This window comes from Arachis hypogaea, chromosome 3 (assembly GCF_003086295.3).
Source record: "Arachis hypogaea cultivar Tifrunner chromosome 3, arahy.Tifrunner.gnm2.J5K5, whole genome shotgun sequence".
Classification (NCBI taxonomy): Eukaryota; Viridiplantae; Streptophyta; class Magnoliopsida; order Fabales; family Fabaceae; genus Arachis; species Arachis hypogaea.
Window position 1 is genome coordinate 12,547,697 of NC_092038.1, and position 17,858 is coordinate 12,565,554.

Genomic DNA, 17,858 nt, shown 5'->3' on the forward strand with positions numbered 1-17,858 from the left:
TAGAAATAGAGATACTGATGTAATTCATTGGTGAAAATTTCAGATAAGCGCATGAAAATACTGTGTTCTTTATGAATCTCTGCATTTCTACTGCTTTCATCCAATCATTTACTCCTTTCCATGACAAGATGTATGTTGGGGATCACCGTTGTCAATGGCTACCGTCCGTTCTCTCAGTGAAAATACTCCATGTGCGCTGTCACCGCACGGCTAATCATCTGTCGGTTCTCGATCATGCAGGAATAGGATTTACTATCCTTTTGCGTTGTCACCACGCCCTACAGTCGCGAGTTTTAACCTCGTCACAGTCATTCAATCCCTGAATCCTACTCGGAATATCACAGACAAGATTTAAACTTTTCGGATTCTCAAAAATACTGCCAATAGATTCTAACTTCTACCACGAATATTCTGATTAAGGAATTCAAGAGATATTCATTCAAGCTTATTTGCATGTAGAACGAAAATGATTGTCAGACATACGTTCATAAGTGAGAATGGTGTTGAGCGTCACATAATCATCACATTCATTAGGTTATTAGGTGCGAATGGATATCTTGGAATAAGAATAAGCGTGAATTGAATAGAAGAACAACAGTACTTTGCATTAATGCTCAAGGTACAACAGAGCTCCACACCTTAATCTATGGTGTGTAAAAATTCCACCGTTAAAAATATATAAGTGATAAAGGTGTTCATTGGTTCCGGCCCCAGAAAAAAAACCAGGATAACCAAGACTTAATGGTTCAAAAAGACCAAATGGTCTAAGAGAGACCCCCCAATACAATAGTAAAAAATTCTATTTATACTAAACTAGCTACTAGGGTTACAAAGATAAGTAATTGATGTAGTAATCCACTTTCGGGGCCCACTTGGTTTGTGTTTGGGCTGAGCTTAAACTTTACACGTGCAAAGGCTTCTCTTGGAGTTAAATGACAAATTATAACATGTTTTTGGCGTTTAACTCTGGTTTGTAACGTGTTTCTGGCATTTTACTCCAGAATGCAGCATGGGACTGGCGTTGCGTCATCTAAACTCGAATAAAGTATGAACTATTATATATTGCTGGAAAGCCCTGGATGTCTACTTTCCAACAAAATTGAGAGCGCGCCATTTGGAGATCTGTAGCTCAAAAAAATCTATTTCAAGTGCAGAGAAGTCAAAATCCAACAGCATCTGTAGTCCTTTTTCAGCCTCCTATCAGATTTTTGCTCAAGTCTCTCAATTCCAGCCAGAAAATACATAAAATCACAAAAAAACACACAAAACTCATAGTAAAGTCCAGAAATGTAACTTTTGCATAAAAACTAATAAAAACATTCCTAAAAATAGCTAGAACTTATTAAAAACTACTTAAAAACAATGCCAAAAAGCGTATAAATTATCCGCTCATCACAACACCAAACTTAAATTGTTGCTTGTCTCCAAGCAACTGAAAATCAAATGGAATAAAAAGAAAAAAATATACTATAACTCTCAAAATATCAATGAATATTAGTTCTAATAAGATGAGCGAGACTTGTAACTTTTTGCTTCTGAACAGTTTTGGCATCTCACTTTATCCTTAGAAGTTTAGAATGATTGGCATCCATAGGAACTCAGAATTCAGATAGTGTTATTAATTCTCTTAGTTAAGTATGTTGATTCTTAAACATAACTATTTTTATGAGTCTTGACCGTGGCCCTAAGCATTTTATTTTCCAGTATTACCACCGGATACATAAATGTCACAGAGCTCAACTTTGCTAAAGTCTCCAATTAGAGGTGTCCAGAGCTCTTAAGCAAAATCTTTGTTTTGGATCAGACTTTAACCACTCAATCTCAAATTTTTCACTTGGAACTTCATGACACAAACACATGGTTAGAGATAGCTTGATTTAGCTGCTTAGGCTTGAATTTTATTTTCTTGAGCCCTCCTATCCATTGATGCTCAAAGCCTTGGATCTTTTTTACCCTTGCTTTTGGTTTTAAAGGCTATTGACTTTTTCTGCTTGCTTTTTCAAGACTTTCCTGGATGCAGTGCACCTCAAAGGGAAGCAAATCTTGATCACTGAGGAAGCTGTTGAGGACATCCTCCAGCTTCCGCCTAAGTCAGATCAGCCTGACAGTTACCAAAAAACTGAAGAGGATATGAGATTTATGCAATTTGACTGAGACATAATAAAGCAGAGAATAGCCTTTGATCCTGCTGCCCAATGGGTCATGGAAAAGAATACAATGGTGCCTAAAGGAATCAAGCTGATACATTTGAATGATGAGGCTCAGCTTTGGCAGCAGATTCTGAGTAATTACATTATGCCGAGCACTCAGAAGACAAAGGTGCCCACTGTTATGATCACCCTCATCTGGTGTGTGATGGAGGGTCAGGACTTATATCTTCCACGTTTCATTAGGTATTATATGGCCAGGGTCTATGTCAGAGGCACTCTCCCTATCCCTTATCTGATCACTCAGCTAGGCCGCCGAGTTGACGTGCCCTGGGAGTATGAGAAGCCAACAGCTGCAAACTGCAAGAAGATTATCCCTCACAGCAGGAAGTTCCTAGGCTTGGGTTACAGGCCACCTTTCCTCACTGCTTCCGCTGAGGCAGCCACATCTTCCGCTGCTCCTTCAGTATCTACTACCCCATCTACCACCACTGCACTGTCACCTGCTCCCGAGCCCGTCTACCACCTTGTGCACCGCCTATTTGAGCGCCTGGAGCAGATGGAACGCCGCAACCAGTGATGATATGAGCGGTCTGAGGGTCGCAGCAAGCACCGCTATGAACATTTGAAATTGATGATCCAGTCCGGCCACACTGACATCCCTCCGAGTCTGAGTAGGCAGAACCACAGCATGAGGAACTTCAGCAGACACAGCCAGCGGACCCACAGGCACCTATACAGGCAGAACCTCAGACACTTTCACTGACAGAGCCCATACAGACAGCACCAACACACCCTTTTGGAGATGACACTTCTTCACACCCAGCTTGATAGAGCATCGATGACGATGCTATAATTTAAGTGTGGGGAGGTCGCCATCTTTGGCGAATCTTTTTGATGAACCACTACAGACTCTTCTATCTTATTTTGTTTATTTTTCTATACTTTATTTTATTTTTACTTTATCATATCTTATTTTGTCTTTTAGTACTTGCACATTTTTCTTTTACTTGCTGTATTTTTATTTTATTTTTGCATTTTGCACTTTAAACTGTATATATCTTAGATATTTAGCTTAATTTGCATTTTTAGCTTAGTTATAGAATATATGGATTAATTAGTATAATTTACTCTTTTAGCATATGATAAGTTAGTTTAATTGAAAATAAAAGAGTAAACTAAAAACTTTAGTGTAACAGAATCAAAACAATCCACACACCTTTTATATATAGCAACAAATGTGAGTTAATTAACATTTCTTCAAGGAAAAACACTAAAATTTTAAAAGCCACCTTAAGATTCACATTGAGTTGAATGAAAATTCTTGATTTCTACTTGCATGACATACATAACTAATATATGATTTCTGAGCCAAAGAACACACAACCTGTGAGTTTTTAGCTTAATTGTATGGTTACATCCAACCATAAATTTCATTCCTGTGTTTGGCACTTCTTTTCTATGCTTGTAATCTTTACTTTATTCCAATCTTATATGTCCAATATAGAATGTAAATACATACCCACATATAATTAAGGCCATTATTTAAAATTTTCCTCACTTATCCCAAATAAACCTACCTCCATCACTCTTATTAGCCCCCTTGAGTCCTTTTAATCTTTCTGTTCTATAACTACATCACTAACCTTAACTAGAAAAATAAATTAATTTCAAATTGAATTCTTAGTTAGCTTAAGATAGGAGATTGTTTATCCACTAAGTGTGGAAAAACATGGGAACATGGGTTGATAGAAAAGAATCAAAATTAATAAGAATAATAAAAAATTGGAAACGGGCTCATGTGAAACTAAATTAAATTAAAACACCATGTGTATTGAAATATGTTTATAATAATAATATAAGAGAAAAAAAAAAGAAAGAAAGTCCTTTTAATTAAACAAATAGATAAGGGGACAAAATTACTCCAATAATAAATTTAGTAGAAATCAATGCACATGGAAACAAAAATCAAAATAAAATTGGCATATGAGTATATGACATAAAATGGGAAAAATTATGGGAAGATCAGGATAATTTTGAATTTTTATAAAGTATATATATTAGGTGAGATCTTAGACTAATCAATGATTCAATTTATAGCTCACTTAGTCTTATATATATACTCTTACTTTTACCTTGACCCCATTACAACCTTCAAAAAGACCTCGTGATGTTTGTATGTATACATTATATATTTGTCGATTGGTTAGATGAAGAACAAGGTTTTAGAAAACATGAATAGAAAAGAATAGAGTGATTAACCCTAAACACTGAGTGACTAGAGAGTAAACACAAATCCAGTGAGGGTTCAATGGCTCATTCCCATATATCTATATTTAAATTGTTAATTATCTTGTAAGGTTGTGAATTTTTTTAAACCCAACACAATTGTGAACATGTTTTAATATGGTTTGGCCTTAATATACATATATGATTCCTTGAAGATATGAAGCAATTTAATCACATGTAAGCTTTATATATATATATATATATATATATATATATATATATATATATATATATATATATAGGTGGATAATAACTAGAATTTCATGATTCATGCAAGTAGGTTGCATTTAGAATAGATTGCATTGCATAAGATTCTACCATTTTACCTTTACTCTTTTCTCCTGGATTTAGCAATGATCAACCTCGTAAAACAGATCTCCCGTATCCATCTCCCGTATCCATCTGAAGAGAAGTAAAGGGTAAAAATTGGAGAATTCTTGATAAGGTCGGGATTTGCAGTTAAGTTCGTTTATATTGTCCGTACCACAGTCATAACAGAGTCTAGACAAATATATACATAACAACAATATAAACCAAAACACAAATAATCACGTACCAAACAACTAAATCTGGTTGTTTAGGATACCTTATCGGCTTTCTTCCTCTGCCACATGCGGTCTAGTGCACTGTCGGCATCACCCTGTAACCAACATATGATAGCAGTAAGTATGAAACAAAATTGCTAAATGCAAAGAATTAATGATATATAAGATCAAAGAAGGACATCCAGTTAAAAAGTTTAATTTGATACTAACTCTTGAAAGATCATGCAATGGCAGTAAACAATGTCTATTTAATACAAGACATAAGGTAATTGAACATTAATTTCAGTTAACCCAATAAATTCACCATTCTTAACCACCCACCTAAATCCACAAACATATAAAGGGGGCACACAAGTAGTCAATAAGATTCAGTGATTAGGAAACATTAGTATAGAATAGTCCAACCCGTGTCATAGTTAAATCATATTACTATTATCTTTGCCTCAACAATTAAAGAAATACATATTCAATTCAAAATGCTCCAACTCCCACAATAGAAAACCAACAAATACTCAGTAAACAGGTTCCCATGGTCTATATATGCCATTAAATAAGAAGAAATTAGATGTTCCCAATAAATAAGAAATAAACCAATTTCCAATCATCCTCGGTGAATGCATCACCGTAAAACAGAACTACTAAATAAGAAATATGCACATAAACTAGAGGTTCGCAATTCCTTCCCTTCTAATGATTTTCAACAGCAGTTACAATATAAAGCTTACCATTCCAAAGTGGTCTTTTTTAGAAATGACACTACCACAGCACATATATCACTACTCGTCACTACAGACTTCAATCTCCACAGATACTCAAGCTGCTGCCGAATATCCGTGGAACCTGGTTTGATTGGAATTGTAAGGAACACCAAAACCTTCACTGAAATATATATATATATATATATATATATATATATATATATATATATATATATAATAGAAAAAGCCATCAACAACCAAAGATCAATCAAACCCACAACAATCAGCATCATTCATGCAAATTCAAATAAGTAAAAGCAAAGCTAAACCTGCATTCAAAAGCAAATTTTGATCCTCCTGGTAGTGCTCAATGATCGGAATCAAATCCTTGGAAGCCTTGTTCCATTTGCGCACCTGCTTGAACTCATCATGAGTTTGCGGGTCATCGCGCCACAGAAACCTCAGCAAGTCATTCAGGTTATCTGAAAAGTCGGTACCGATAATTGACCTATTAGGAACTGAGAAACCTTCACCGAATTGAATTCAGAGAACAAAAATGGGAAATGGGTGAAATTAATACCGAGGCAATGTTCTCCCCTGATGTAGCCTATGCGGTGCACCTTGGTCATCCTCCTCGACGGTGTGGGGAACTGTCCTCTGCTGTGATGTTGATATGTGTGAAAATGGTTGAAGTAGTACAATAATCTTGCCACCCATGATCAGAAAAGGAGTTCAGACTTTCACTGTGTATATTGAATCTTTCTCCCTCACTGCACAATATTAAAGAGAAGACTCATAAATGCAAAATTCTCCACTACATTTGAAATTCTCAAAAGATTAGAGGATGGATATACCTGAGGTTTGATGAATTCTAGAACTGTCAGTAAAGCAAAATGCTCAGGTGGCCCAGGCTGCATTATAGCCCTTTTAAACACCTCCTGCGAAACAACAACAATAAACAATCAAGAAAAACAAAGTAATAAAGTCAAGTTCCAGAACACAGGAAAAGGAATCAAATCAAACACAACAAATTCACACAAAACAGTGTTGAAAATTGGGGCAGTGTTTTACTCAACAAGTGGAATATGGAAAATCACCTAAAACTAAAAATTTAACATTTGATACAACGTCAATATAAAATCAAATCACAAATATATTCACCTAGTTGAAGCCATTTAAGATTTTAACATAATTACCTTAGAAGTCATATGGAATTAATATTTCTATCCAAAACAAAAAGTAAAGTAAAATAAGATTAGTTGATAATGGCAAAGGTCTCTTGTTAACAACACAAGGATAAGGGCCAACCTTGCACTAGATTCTGATTGATCACACTCAATGCTCTTCTGTTCTGCCCAAACTTAGTCTTAGAATATGATGCTCATAGCTTAGAACCTGTTACATTATACACATGCATTCCTTCTTAATAGAGTAATTCAAACTACACCATAGATTAAAATTGCTATAGGTTAACAACAATAGGTAGAAAAAGAAATCTGAATATCAACAAAAGTGGCATCCGCTCATTGTCACATAAGTTGGCAACCTTTAACTAGTAATCATATTCATCACTTATGAACCACATAGTTGTTACCCTATGCAAACAGTATATAGATTGATATTGCGATAGTATACAAACCGTTGAAACTAAAATATAGACAGCATCCATACCTTAACCGCATGCCAGTGATCCAAACACTCTCGATGTACACATTTTGATGTACCTTAGCATTTGCAAGGAGCAATGAAATCTCTGCCTGGGATGAATTAAAAGTAAAATTAACTAAATATAAGTAAATTCATATACAACTAAAATTCACAAATTCATATACTAGGGAATTGCAATAAATTCCAATCAGTAAACTGAGCTAAGAATTCAGAGTAGCAACTACACGTAATAGCTTGATATAAATAGTTCAAGCTCAAATTGAGATAAAATGTTGTTCATTTCAAACTAAAGCAAATGCATTTATCAACACAAAAAAAAAACCACAAATAGAGTAGAATCGTGCAACAAGCTCAGAACAGGTGATCGAATCCCTAAGCTGGAAATTAGAAACATTTAAACAGAAAAAAGAATGGAAAGGGCAAAATTACCATCTGTTTCAAGATAAAGTGATTAACAGCTTCCCTTACTACCAACCGTTTAATACTTTTTATTCATCAAGGCAGGATAACTATGATTCTAAATAGTTATTAATATTTACAACTGTGTATTTAGTTGCAACTAATGACAAATGGAAGTTAGTTTTGGTTCTCACCAACATCTGATGCATTAACTACATATATATTATGTAGATTGGAATAGAAGATGCAGAAATTGGATATAGTTCTTGTTTTGCCAATCCAAAAACAAAGCTTAAATAAGATGAAGATAATAGTATCATATGAAAATTGAAAAACGTTAGAAGAATGATACCACCAAAAATTGAAGATAGAAAAAGTCAAGATATAAGTATATGAAACACCTTTAATTTCCCTCAGTCCTCTTCTCTAAGGATCTTCCTAATTAGTAGTAACATATAGTGAAAAAACAAGGAAGAGAAGAATGAAGGGAGGTACCTGAGAATAGATTTCATCAGAATCAGCAGGCTGGAGTTCCTTCACAGAAAGCATGCCATCTCTGTCTCTATAACAGTAAAGATAAAGTGTAATAAAACCCTAAATTGTTTTGAGAACAGAACAGATAAAATTGCAAAAGAGTCAATGTAATCGGAACAGAATCACAATGGAAGGGCTAGGGCTAGGGACAGGGAAGGGACGACGGAGCCTACTTGAACCAACGGCGACGAGAAGAAGAGGTAAAAGCGGTGACGACGCTGACGAGCTTCAGCGAGCAGCGACAGAAAACGGCAACATCAAGAGGGTGGCGAAATTCATCGGCGTCGAGACCTCCAAAGGCAAGAGCCGAACCTGCTCTGCACAGCGTTAATCCAAGTTTCGTGTTCTTTCCGACTCGTCCGAACCTGAATTTGTCCGAGGCTAAGAAACTGAAAAAGCGAGAATTGGGTTTGTGACGGAGAGATTAGGCAATGGGTGTGATGGAGAGATTGAGGAAGGGGTGTGACGGAGGTTTGGGCAATGGCGGTGCAAGGGCAACAGGTGCCGTCGAGGTGCCGTCGAGGAAGGATTTGGAAAGGATGAGTGAGGAGTAGCCGCCTATGAATGATTGGGAGTGCTATGTGAAATGAAGAGGAGCCCGTGAAGCAAATCCTTATCTTTGTTGTAAAATAAATAAATAAGGATTTACAGCCTGTTAAATGATGAAATTAGAATTCAATTTTATTAAGAAATGAATTTCTAAAGAAATGGAATTCAATTTCATAGTTTCTTTTTTATCAAAGATAGGAGACTTGAACTCGCAACCTTTTAATTGAGTATGGAGAGACTAATTCATTTAATAAGATAAAATTAAATTTTATTGTTTAAAATGATTTGTTGATGAATTATATTATTTTTCTAAAATATTTTTATCTCTCAATAAATATTAAGTATAATTTTATTTATCAATTAAATTAGATAATATAATTATATAAATTATTTATAAGTAAAATTGGTCTAACACAACTTCATCAATTAGATCTATCTCACCCATAAAATTATGATAGGTGGAATTTTTTTAAAAGTGAGAAATTTAAATTATTTTTAAAAAAATCAACATCTCATAACTTTTTCATTTTTTCTATAATCTTATTTATGTGTGATTATGACACTCATTTGATATGATCATTTTTTGTTAAAAAATAATAAAATTAAAAATGAGATAATTCCATAAGCCATAAACATAATAAAGTTTAATTTAGAACAAAATACTCATAATCCATATCAATAAATCAAAATTAAAGTATTTAACAAAATATAATTATTATAATAAATATAAATTAAAATAATAAATAACAATTTATAAAACAAATACATTACATAAAATTGAAGTATTTAACTTATTTCACGGCTGAAGGTCTCTTCATATGACCCTTTATTTGGCTTAATAACCTGACTAGGCGGTGGAGCTTTAAACTTCAAAGCAACCACTAGTCCATCAATGCCCGTCGAAGGAGGAGGAAGAAGAATTTTAATGTTTATTGAATAAATTATGAAGGAAAAAGAAATAGTGGATAGAAAGAATGGTCATTTAAAGAGAGAGGGGGCATCAATCAATTAACAAGCAAAAATCATTGACAAGGGACTGTTTGTGCCTCTCAAAAATTAAGCAATAGACCCTCTGTTCCTTCACTATGTCTCTCTCTTTATATAACTTCTTCCAAACACTTTCCATTTCTGTTTCCCTCTTTTAATGTCTGTGGAAGGAACAAAACACATGGCCGTAAGAGAAAGAGCGACGGTTGTTGAAGAGAGTGAAACTCAATGATTCTAAGGAGTGTTGAGTTGTGTTCTATTATTAAGTGAGAAGCACGAGCGAAAAATGGCAGTGTTTGATTGTGCCTTTGTCACCGATTCCAATGGTGAAGGCAACACACTCACTCTGACTTCCCAATACAAACAGAAATGGATGGAGAGAGAGAGAGAGAGAGAGAGGGAGAAATTGCACGGAATTTGGATTTGCATGGGAAAGGAGTGCACCAATTGAGTCCACTATGTATCTCGTGCGTGTTTCTTGTGACAAAACACTCTTTGAATTCCCTAAGGAAGGAAGGCTTCATGGCACTACAATAAAGAGCTTGCACCTTGTTAGAGAATGGTAAAAGTAACGAATAACTCTGACGAACACGAATAGGGTTTCATGGTGTGCAGCTTCAATCCTCCAACAAATAAGTAAAATAGGATTTAAGAAAGTGAAGAAATTATGGTGAGTTTTAGCATTAGCCTCATGTGAAGGAGGCTCACAGTGAGCCTGTATTTTTTGTTGTGCTGGCACTTTGGTAGGAAGACACGTGTTTAAGTTAAAAAATTCTCGGAGAGTGTGATTCGGTTTTTCAGAACGTAATGGGTGAATAGGTTTTGTTGTATTTGTAATGTGACCCACTGGTGGAAGTGATGTGAAAATAGCTATTTTTGTGTTGTGACTTATTGAGAATTTGAAATATAATTTTTTTTTTACTTATGTGTGATGTATTTGGGTCTGGACCTGTTTTTATGAAGGCTTTTGGTTATAGGAAAAAAATGAAAACGTTTGAAATAGATTTTTTTTTGTTGCAATGTGTGATGTTTTTAGTGTTGGGCTTATTATGTAGAAATTTTTGTTAGCCTATGTTGCTTTAGCAGCTGTATGAAAAAAAAGCAAGGCATTTAGTTAGTGCAAAAGAATAAAAATGAAGTCCGGTTTTGGCAATTTGGGCTAGCGTTTATAAAAATTAACTACTATTAAGTATTAATAAAAAAATCGAAATAGTAGACTTTGTAATTAGTCAGCAGGATTATCCGGTTTTGGTTCTTTCCGTGGAATATGTTCTCTCTATGTTTCACGCGGATTTCAATCAGCTCGAAATATTCAGAATTCATATGTCGTTATCGAAATTTGTGGCTATTTCAATCCGGTTTCTTTGTCCGAAATGAGGGATAGAACGATGGACCAAGTGAAGTGCAATCGGAATTGGAATTAGAATCCGAATAGGGAGGGGTTTTTATAATTCATTGTTTGTTCAAAAGTGGCACTATGCCTTATTTGTTGCCTAAGCAAGAAATGCAGTCAGTGCCTTGGATAGATCGGTTAGTTTGAAACTGGCTTTCCCACTCTGTTTTATTTTCATCGTTGTGCCAAGCCTATAACATCTGAAGTCTTGTTTGTCATTAATTTTGTGCTATTCAAGGATGTTGGTGGGCGGGAGATGCAGGTTAGATTCTGAGTTGAGATGAATCACCAGAGGAGGAACGTTGAAACTGTGAATGCCTTCGCAAATGTGAAAGTGACGGTGAGCTCGGGATCGGGTTGCGGGGCTTGGAGGCTGTTAGTTGGGTCTGGGTCAGGTTATTGGGCCGGGCTCGTGACAAAAAAAAAAACAAAAGACGGGAGAAATTGATGGTTACAAAATCCCCAAGTTGGAATTGATTTTTGAAACACTACTGGGAAGACACAGTTGGGGAGAAGGAGATAAGAACAAATGGATTTAGGGTTGAAGCGGTTCTTTTTCTTTGTTGTGACAAAGGGACACTGTCCTGGTGTTTATACTAGTTGGGAAGAGGCTAACGAACAGGTAACTAACTTCAGTTTTCCAGAGTACCAAGGTTTTAATAGCTATGAACATGCTTGTATGTGCTTCAAGGCAAGAATGTGTTCGCTGTCATGGGAGAAAGCTTCGTGTGGTGAATTCGTTGGCGCAATTGGTGAAGGAGCCTCCGGACATAACGACAATCTATCGAATGAAAGGTCACGGCGTGGTGCAGTTGTGTCGTGTAAGTATTTAAAACTTCAGTTGGTGAATTTTTGAGAACATGTGTTGTCGGGTTTGTTATAGCATTTTGTTGATCTGTTTTGTTGTGGTTGGTGGCCGATATTTAGTTTTTGGTTTAATGTAATCCCAGGGCTACCCGTTATTCCAGAGGAGGAGCTGAATTTGGACTTTGCTGTTGTGGCCAACATGGAGGATTGGTTGGTGAAGGTGTGCCATGATGCTCAAATTCCTAGTCCATGTTTTTTCAAGCAAGAACGGTTTACAAGAGAGAAAGGGCCATTTTATGGGTTCACTGTGGTGGTTCCGGGCAATCCATTTGAAGTTGAGCTTTCAGCCAGGGGTCGATTCTCCTTGGTTGAGAAAGCTGCAAGAGAGGACGCAGCATTTGAGATGTTAGGTCGCGTGTTGGATTTAACCGGAAAGGAGATTCGGGACTATAGCTATTCGAAGCTGAAGCTTGTAAACGACAGTAACAATGCTCTGCGTGCGAAGGTAAGTCAATTAGAAGAGGCATACGAGAAGCTGAGGGGTCGTTACGATGCACTGAAACACGAAAACGTTGAAGGCAATGCAATCTGAAGAGGTGCTTGTTTTTTTTTTTAGTTGTGCAACAAAATTGTAGTTTCCATTGTTATTTGTGTGTAGAATGTGTGCTGTGTTTAGGCTGTTCTCTTTTATTGTTATTTTACTTCTTTTTAGGTTGCATGCATTGCAATGCCATTGTTTAATTTAATTAGGGGTATGTTATTGTAGCTAATTAGGGTGTTAATGCCAGAATAGTTTGTTGGGTGAGTAAGTTAGGCTGAGGACTCTTCTCATGTGGAACCTTGTTGATTTGGTGTGTTGTTGTAATGTGTTCTTATGGATATGTTGCATTTCTGTTATCTGATAATTGTATTAATGAAGTAGTTGATTTTTAGGGTAATTGAGTTAATTTCTTCTGAAAATCAGTGTCATATGGGAAGATTAATAAACTAAACCAAACTTATATAATAGGGAGCTTAAATCAGCAAGAATTTGTTGTAGCATCCTTATTTGCCCAGTACGAAAAAAGCTGAAATCTTAAGAAATGATTATTGTTGTTTGGGAACAGTGCTTTATCGTACGTCAGATGGCACAGAGAATACAATGCAAGTTTTTTAATTTATTATGATTCTGCTGCACATAATGGGATATTTATTGTTTTTGTCTTTAGCTTCTGGTGATAGATTTGTTTAGATCTGCAAGGAAAATGTGCATAGGGGAATGCCTTCATAAATTAAAAATTTGTTTAATATATATTCAAGTGCTTGTGCCTTTTTATATAAACATTGCATTCAGAATTATTTGAAATGCAGTGGCACGTAAGATACAGATACCTTACAGATGATGATTAGTTAGATTACTGCTTCTTCTTATAATTAGTGTACTGTAATAGAAGAATCTAACAAGGTATAAATTAGTTTCGTAATAGAGCATACCATAGGACAACAACACTAATGATGCTTATAACAAACGAACGAAGGGGAATCCTACACAGCAAGGGGGGCCCTTCATTGGGAGCTCTCTTTTCATGAAGATTGAGTAAGTGTTCGCTATACAAGTCATGAACAGTTGAATAAGAGTCTTGTGTAATAAGGTGAGGTTGTGGCGATGGCGTGGCCTGGCGTTGATACAACGTTGTCGCGTAATCGGTTCGATGAAGAGGGCCCTGATGTGCTGCTTGTTGAATGGAAGTTCCCTGGTGTTGTGATTGTTGATTTCCCAGGAAGTCCTCCCATGCAATCCTAGCTTGGTTGTAGTCCTCGTAAGACTTGTGCATGTTACCACTGAAACCGTTCACCTGAGCGAAACACTCTGGCCAATTGTTGTAGATCCCAGGTTTTTTTCCATGGAAAACAACATAGAATTTATTTTTGGGCATGACCATTGTTTTGAATGAAACATAAGAAGGGATGTTATGGAATAATGGTGTTGTAGCATTTGAGTCTTGCCTTTTTAAAGGAAGTAGCTAGGCATCTGTTAGTTGGCATATTGAATTCATGAATTGAATTTTAGATATGTGTTCCAACGGTTCCCTTGTGTCCCAATAAATGAGAATTTAGTAAAGTAAAATTTTGGCCATTTCAGGCCTTTTGGAATTTTTATTTTGTTTTCTTAATGTATACCAGTCCATGTATTCGGCCTAGAATAAAATTACTGCATAATATTCCTGTCTGGATATCTTGTTATTGCTAGTTGTGTCATTTATAGTCTAATTATCCTTATTTATTTTTGAAATCCTGGAATAGAATATATTTTTCAACATAGAATGTAGAAAAATTTATGTTATATATATATATATATATATATATATATATATATATATATATATGTATATATATGTATATATATATATATATAAGAATTTCAATAATGTTTGAAATAATATTAATAAGAATAATAAATATAAATACTTCTTCTGTTAGATCTTTAGGGGTATTCATAATTTATACTTTTACTATTAATATATGTTGTTACACAATGAGACACTTGGCCCCTTGGCCATTGGTGTGAAGCCTACTTTGACATGCAAAATAAAATAATGGTTGTGTCCACTGGTTTAATATAGTGAAACATTATATGATGTGTATTGTCCAGTAGTCTCATATGTTGGGTGAGTGGTATCACTATATATTCCACACTTAGTTGGGAGGTTTATGTGTCCAATACTAATTTTTTTTCTCTTTCATCTATATTCAAGTGGTCTACTAGGTAGAAGACATGTTTCCATCCAAACCATGGACAGTGGCTTCCCAGCAGCGAAATCTCAGGTGGATGAATGCTATTTTGAAATGTATATTATCTGCATGGTCGTTTTTTCCATCGATGCTAATATTGTTATATACTATATTAACACTTTTGTAGGGAAGAAGATGATGCCGCTGCTGCCTTTGTTTTGCATGGACACGCTGAAAATGTGGAAGCTATTGCTGATGATGTTTCTGAAGCGACCAACCGCAGAGATGCCACAATCTTACGCGGCTCTGCCATTCCAAGCAAAGCTCCAACCCTTCCTCTAGAAATCCTGGATGTTGCAGTTGACTCAGAGGAGAACAACCCGCCGCAGCCACTGACAGCCCCAGTACTAAAAGGAAGGAGGCTCTTCCACTCGCCGGATGGGCGATGCAGTGGATCAGCGCCGACAAAGCGTTCAAGAGCTGCTACTGCCTGCAGCACAACGCGGGTAAACTTTCTTATTTTAGAACATTTATATGCAACAGTGCTTTACATTGACGTACTTAAATGAAACAAAACATAATGTCTTGTTGTGTTCTAATCAGAATGTTGGTAAGAATAGGCCAAAGTTTAAAGCCACTCATGACATGGATTTCAATCGTCAGGATACCCTCTTATTCAACTATTTATTCTCGGATGGACATTCAGATGAGTATGTCATGATGATTATTTGCTTCATTTGTTATGTGTGACTCCCTTTAACGTTTGCTTCAATTTAGGGAAACCCTTGTCAGAATGCTCCAATATCGACTCACCAGGCGACATATTCAAACGTTGATACCTGGACGAACTATAGATGGGAGGGTTGTCGAAATGGTAGCAATGCGAAACACATGTTCAATTCAGCATGTTAGGCATCCGTTCTTTTGGTGCCTCCCACCTGCTTTTGCGGTATGTGGCGCATAATCGGCCTGTATCACTAAGTAATGGTTTGTGATGTGAGTCTCTGATAATGATCTTGGATTTCTTTTCAGGAAGACGTCACCAAGGAATTGCCACTAGAGGAACTCACAGAGACATACATTCCATTTTGGGTGAAACCCAGTCGCTTTCTTAATCACGTGAGTTTCTATATTTCATTATATATGCCAAATTTTCCCATATTGAAGGTGCTGAACTTCATATTGTAAGTATTGAATCAGATATTTGTTCCAATTGAGGACATTCTGGGGCATTGGTATTGTATGGTGATTGATTTCGTAGATAAAGCTGCCTACCATTTGGACTCTTATCCAGATGCCAATATGATACCCGGCAGGGAACAACTTATGAAAGACATTGTGAGTCTTCACGTATACCTTCTTCGTCGTTAAGCTATACATTAAATATGAGTTATTCCTTAGATTGTGCACTGCATGTTGGATGTTTCAGCTCGGGAGAATCCATGATTTGATGACATCGCCTGCGTACGGTCCTCTTAAAGTAAACACACCTAGTAATCTTAGGGATTGGCCGATCCGTAGAGGACAAGGCATTCCAAATTGCAACACAAGGTTATACCAATTCAACGTTTATCATCATAAGGCTGTTTATTATGTTTTTAAGCAAAAGATTAATTTACTCACTTATGGTTAACGAATGCATGTTCGCAGTGATAGTTCTGGCGCCTGGGTTATATCATGGTTGGACCCTGAAGGTTGCTTTAATTCCCTTGACATTAGTGGAGTGGTTAGTACAAATCTTATGTGACACAAATTATTGATTTTTTTTAAAAGAAATGTTTCACTTAGTTATGACTTCCCACACAGCTTGACGACTCGACCCTGAGAGGCAAGACTGCTGTGTCCGTTGTCGGTGGACCATTCAATGGTATCGGAGGGCTGATTAGGCTAAAGGCACAACGCTGGCAGAGGGGTGGTTCTACTTGAGCACGCAGCCACAAATTTCAAGGAAGGGACATCAATGTAGTGTAGGTTTAGGATAAATAATGTTAAAAAGTTTTTACATTCCTCGTTCGAGGTCATGATAGCTTGTACGCTCATGACTGGCCTAAGGTAGTGTGGGCTGAAATATGCTCCAAGAGCCACTTTGTCTGTTGTAGTTGGCTGAAATATGTTTCTATAGCCACCTTGTCTGTTGTAAGCTGTAAGCATTTAATGCATTTTGTCTCACTAGTTAGAGTTTCAGAACATGTTCCCTTGTATTTGTTATTTTCACTGTGACTAACTTTATCCTTATAGTTGGTGAAGTTGACTCTGGAGGGAATATCATTTCTTTTAAATATATTTGCACAGGGTTTGGTGATGACATGCATAAGACAAAATTTAGATATGAAGGACACTTGGGCCACTGTCCACCGACCTTTTAACTCATATAAAATTTATACTCAACTGTCACTTTAATAAATATATTTGTCATAGGAGTTATGTATATGTTTTACAAAATACAAACTCCGACTGTATTGTAGAATATTTTTCATAGGAGTTATGTATATATTTTCATAGGAGTTATGTAAATCTTAAATGAATTGAATTATTTTTTCCATGTGCATTATTTTGTTATGTTCATTTAGTCAAAAAAATCGAATCTAAGAGGCGAGTCTGTGCAATCAGGGATAACACTATTATTAATTACTTAGTAACGACAAAATGAATCCTAAGTCGTATTGTTCATTGGCAGTGGATAAAGTACTGAAACAAAGGCAGGGTACCAAAAGGTGATAGCCAGATTTTTGAAGATTGTGCTCTTCTATTGATGTTACATATCACCTGTATACAAAGGTTGACTATGGCCAATAACATATTACAAGCAAAACCTTGTCTTCATCTTTATCCACTTCTCGCAGCTTCCTTTGCCGTTAATGGTAATACTTTGGTATTGTCTCATGGCCAGGCAGGTGTGACATGCATCACTAAACTCAGGAGGTATTCCTATAAAACAAGGAATAAGCAAGTTAGAATGCAACTATTTTCTTTGTTCCATTAGCGTATGGGTTCGAAACAGCAACTGCCTATGTGCGAAGGCTCGTCAACACACCCACAAGATGGCGCTCCACCGACAGCAACAGCAACAACCATGGTCGTTGAGGGATCTGTACAAGGGGAGAACGACTTGAAGCTGCTGGAAGACTCC

The 17,858-nt window shown here is 36.2% G+C and overlaps 2 protein-coding genes across 10 annotated transcripts; one reads left to right on the forward strand and one right to left on the reverse strand.

Annotated features, from left to right (window-relative positions):
• Window positions 1-579: 579 nt before the first annotated feature.
• LOC112789538 (uncharacterized) lies at window positions 580-8,911 on the reverse strand. 6 transcript variants are annotated; one of them, XR_003196287.3, is made up of 11 exons: window positions 8,454-8,887; window positions 8,242-8,308; window positions 7,351-7,436; window positions 6,988-7,074; window positions 6,534-6,617; window positions 6,260-6,449; window positions 6,009-6,161; window positions 5,707-5,860; window positions 4,993-5,076; window positions 4,763-4,838; window positions 580-1,197 (listed from the first exon to the last, which is right to left on the reverse strand). XR_003196287.3 is itself a non-coding variant. In XM_072232397.1 (10 exons), exons 6-9 carry the CDS (start codon window positions 6,306-6,308, stop codon window positions 5,055-5,057), a joined length of 378 nt encoding a protein of 125 aa, XP_072088498.1. In that variant the 5' UTR covers window positions 6,309-6,449; window positions 6,534-6,617; window positions 6,988-7,074; window positions 7,351-7,436; window positions 8,242-8,308; window positions 8,454-8,887; the 3' UTR covers window positions 4,685-4,838; window positions 5,023-5,054. The 6 variants fall into 6 exon arrangements, 2 of the variants coding, with proteins under 2 accessions (XP_072088498.1, XP_072088499.1); XR_003196290.2 differs by having other exon boundaries at window positions 1,057-1,197; window positions 5,023-5,076; XR_003196288.2 differs by lacking the exon at window positions 580-1,197 and having other exon boundaries at window positions 4,666-4,838; window positions 5,707-5,855; window positions 8,454-8,875.
• A 2,120-nt stretch (window positions 8,912-11,031) lies between these two features.
• On the forward strand, window positions 11,032-17,030 carry LOC112789540 (uncharacterized). Of its 4 annotated transcripts, none has more exons than XM_072232399.1 (12): window positions 11,032-11,346; window positions 11,448-12,030; window positions 12,160-12,612; window positions 14,752-14,821; window positions 14,916-15,234; window positions 15,332-15,438; window positions 15,506-15,677; window positions 15,761-15,847; window positions 15,929-16,066; window positions 16,158-16,279; window positions 16,379-16,454; window positions 16,535-17,030. In XM_072232399.1, the coding sequence occupies exons 4-12, from the start codon at window positions 14,772-14,774 to the stop codon at window positions 16,652-16,654; spliced, it is 1,191 nt and encodes a 396-aa protein (XP_072088500.1). In that variant the 5' UTR covers window positions 11,032-11,346; window positions 11,448-12,030; window positions 12,160-12,612; window positions 14,752-14,771; the 3' UTR covers window positions 16,655-17,030. The 4 variants fall into 4 exon arrangements, with proteins under 4 accessions (XP_072088500.1, XP_029151861.1, XP_025687261.1 ...); XM_072232400.1 differs by lacking the exon at window positions 11,032-11,346 and having other exon boundaries at window positions 11,702-11,831; window positions 11,901-12,030; XM_029296028.2 differs by having other exon boundaries at window positions 11,051-12,030.
• Window positions 17,031-17,858: the final 828 nt, after the last annotated feature.

What these genes read in the sequence shown, in the direction of transcription:
- LOC112789538 (XM_072232397.1), bottom strand. Translation starts at nt 6,308, where the DNA reads ATGACCAAGGTGCACCGCATAGGCTACATCAGGGGAGAACATTGCCTC. An exon ending in AAATTTGCTTTTGAATGCAG is followed by an intron (nt 5,861 to 6,008) that starts GTTTAGCTTTGC and finishes TATATATTTCAG; the next exon opens with TGAAGGTTTTGGTGTTCCTT. An exon ending in AAAAAGACCACTTTGGAATG is followed by an intron (nt 5,077 to 5,706) that starts GTAAGCTTTATA and finishes TGTTGGTTACAG; the next exon opens with GGTGATGCCGACAGTGCACT.
- LOC112789540 (XM_025831476.3), top strand. An exon ending in GCCTCCCACCTGCTTTTGCG is followed by an intron (nt 15,678 to 15,760) that starts GTATGTGGCGCA and finishes ATTTCTTTTCAG; the next exon opens with GAAGACGTCACCAAGGAATT. An exon ending in ATTCCAAATTGCAACACAAG is followed by an intron (nt 16,280 to 16,378) that starts GTTATACCAATT and finishes GCATGTTCGCAG; the next exon opens with TGATAGTTCTGGCGCCTGGG.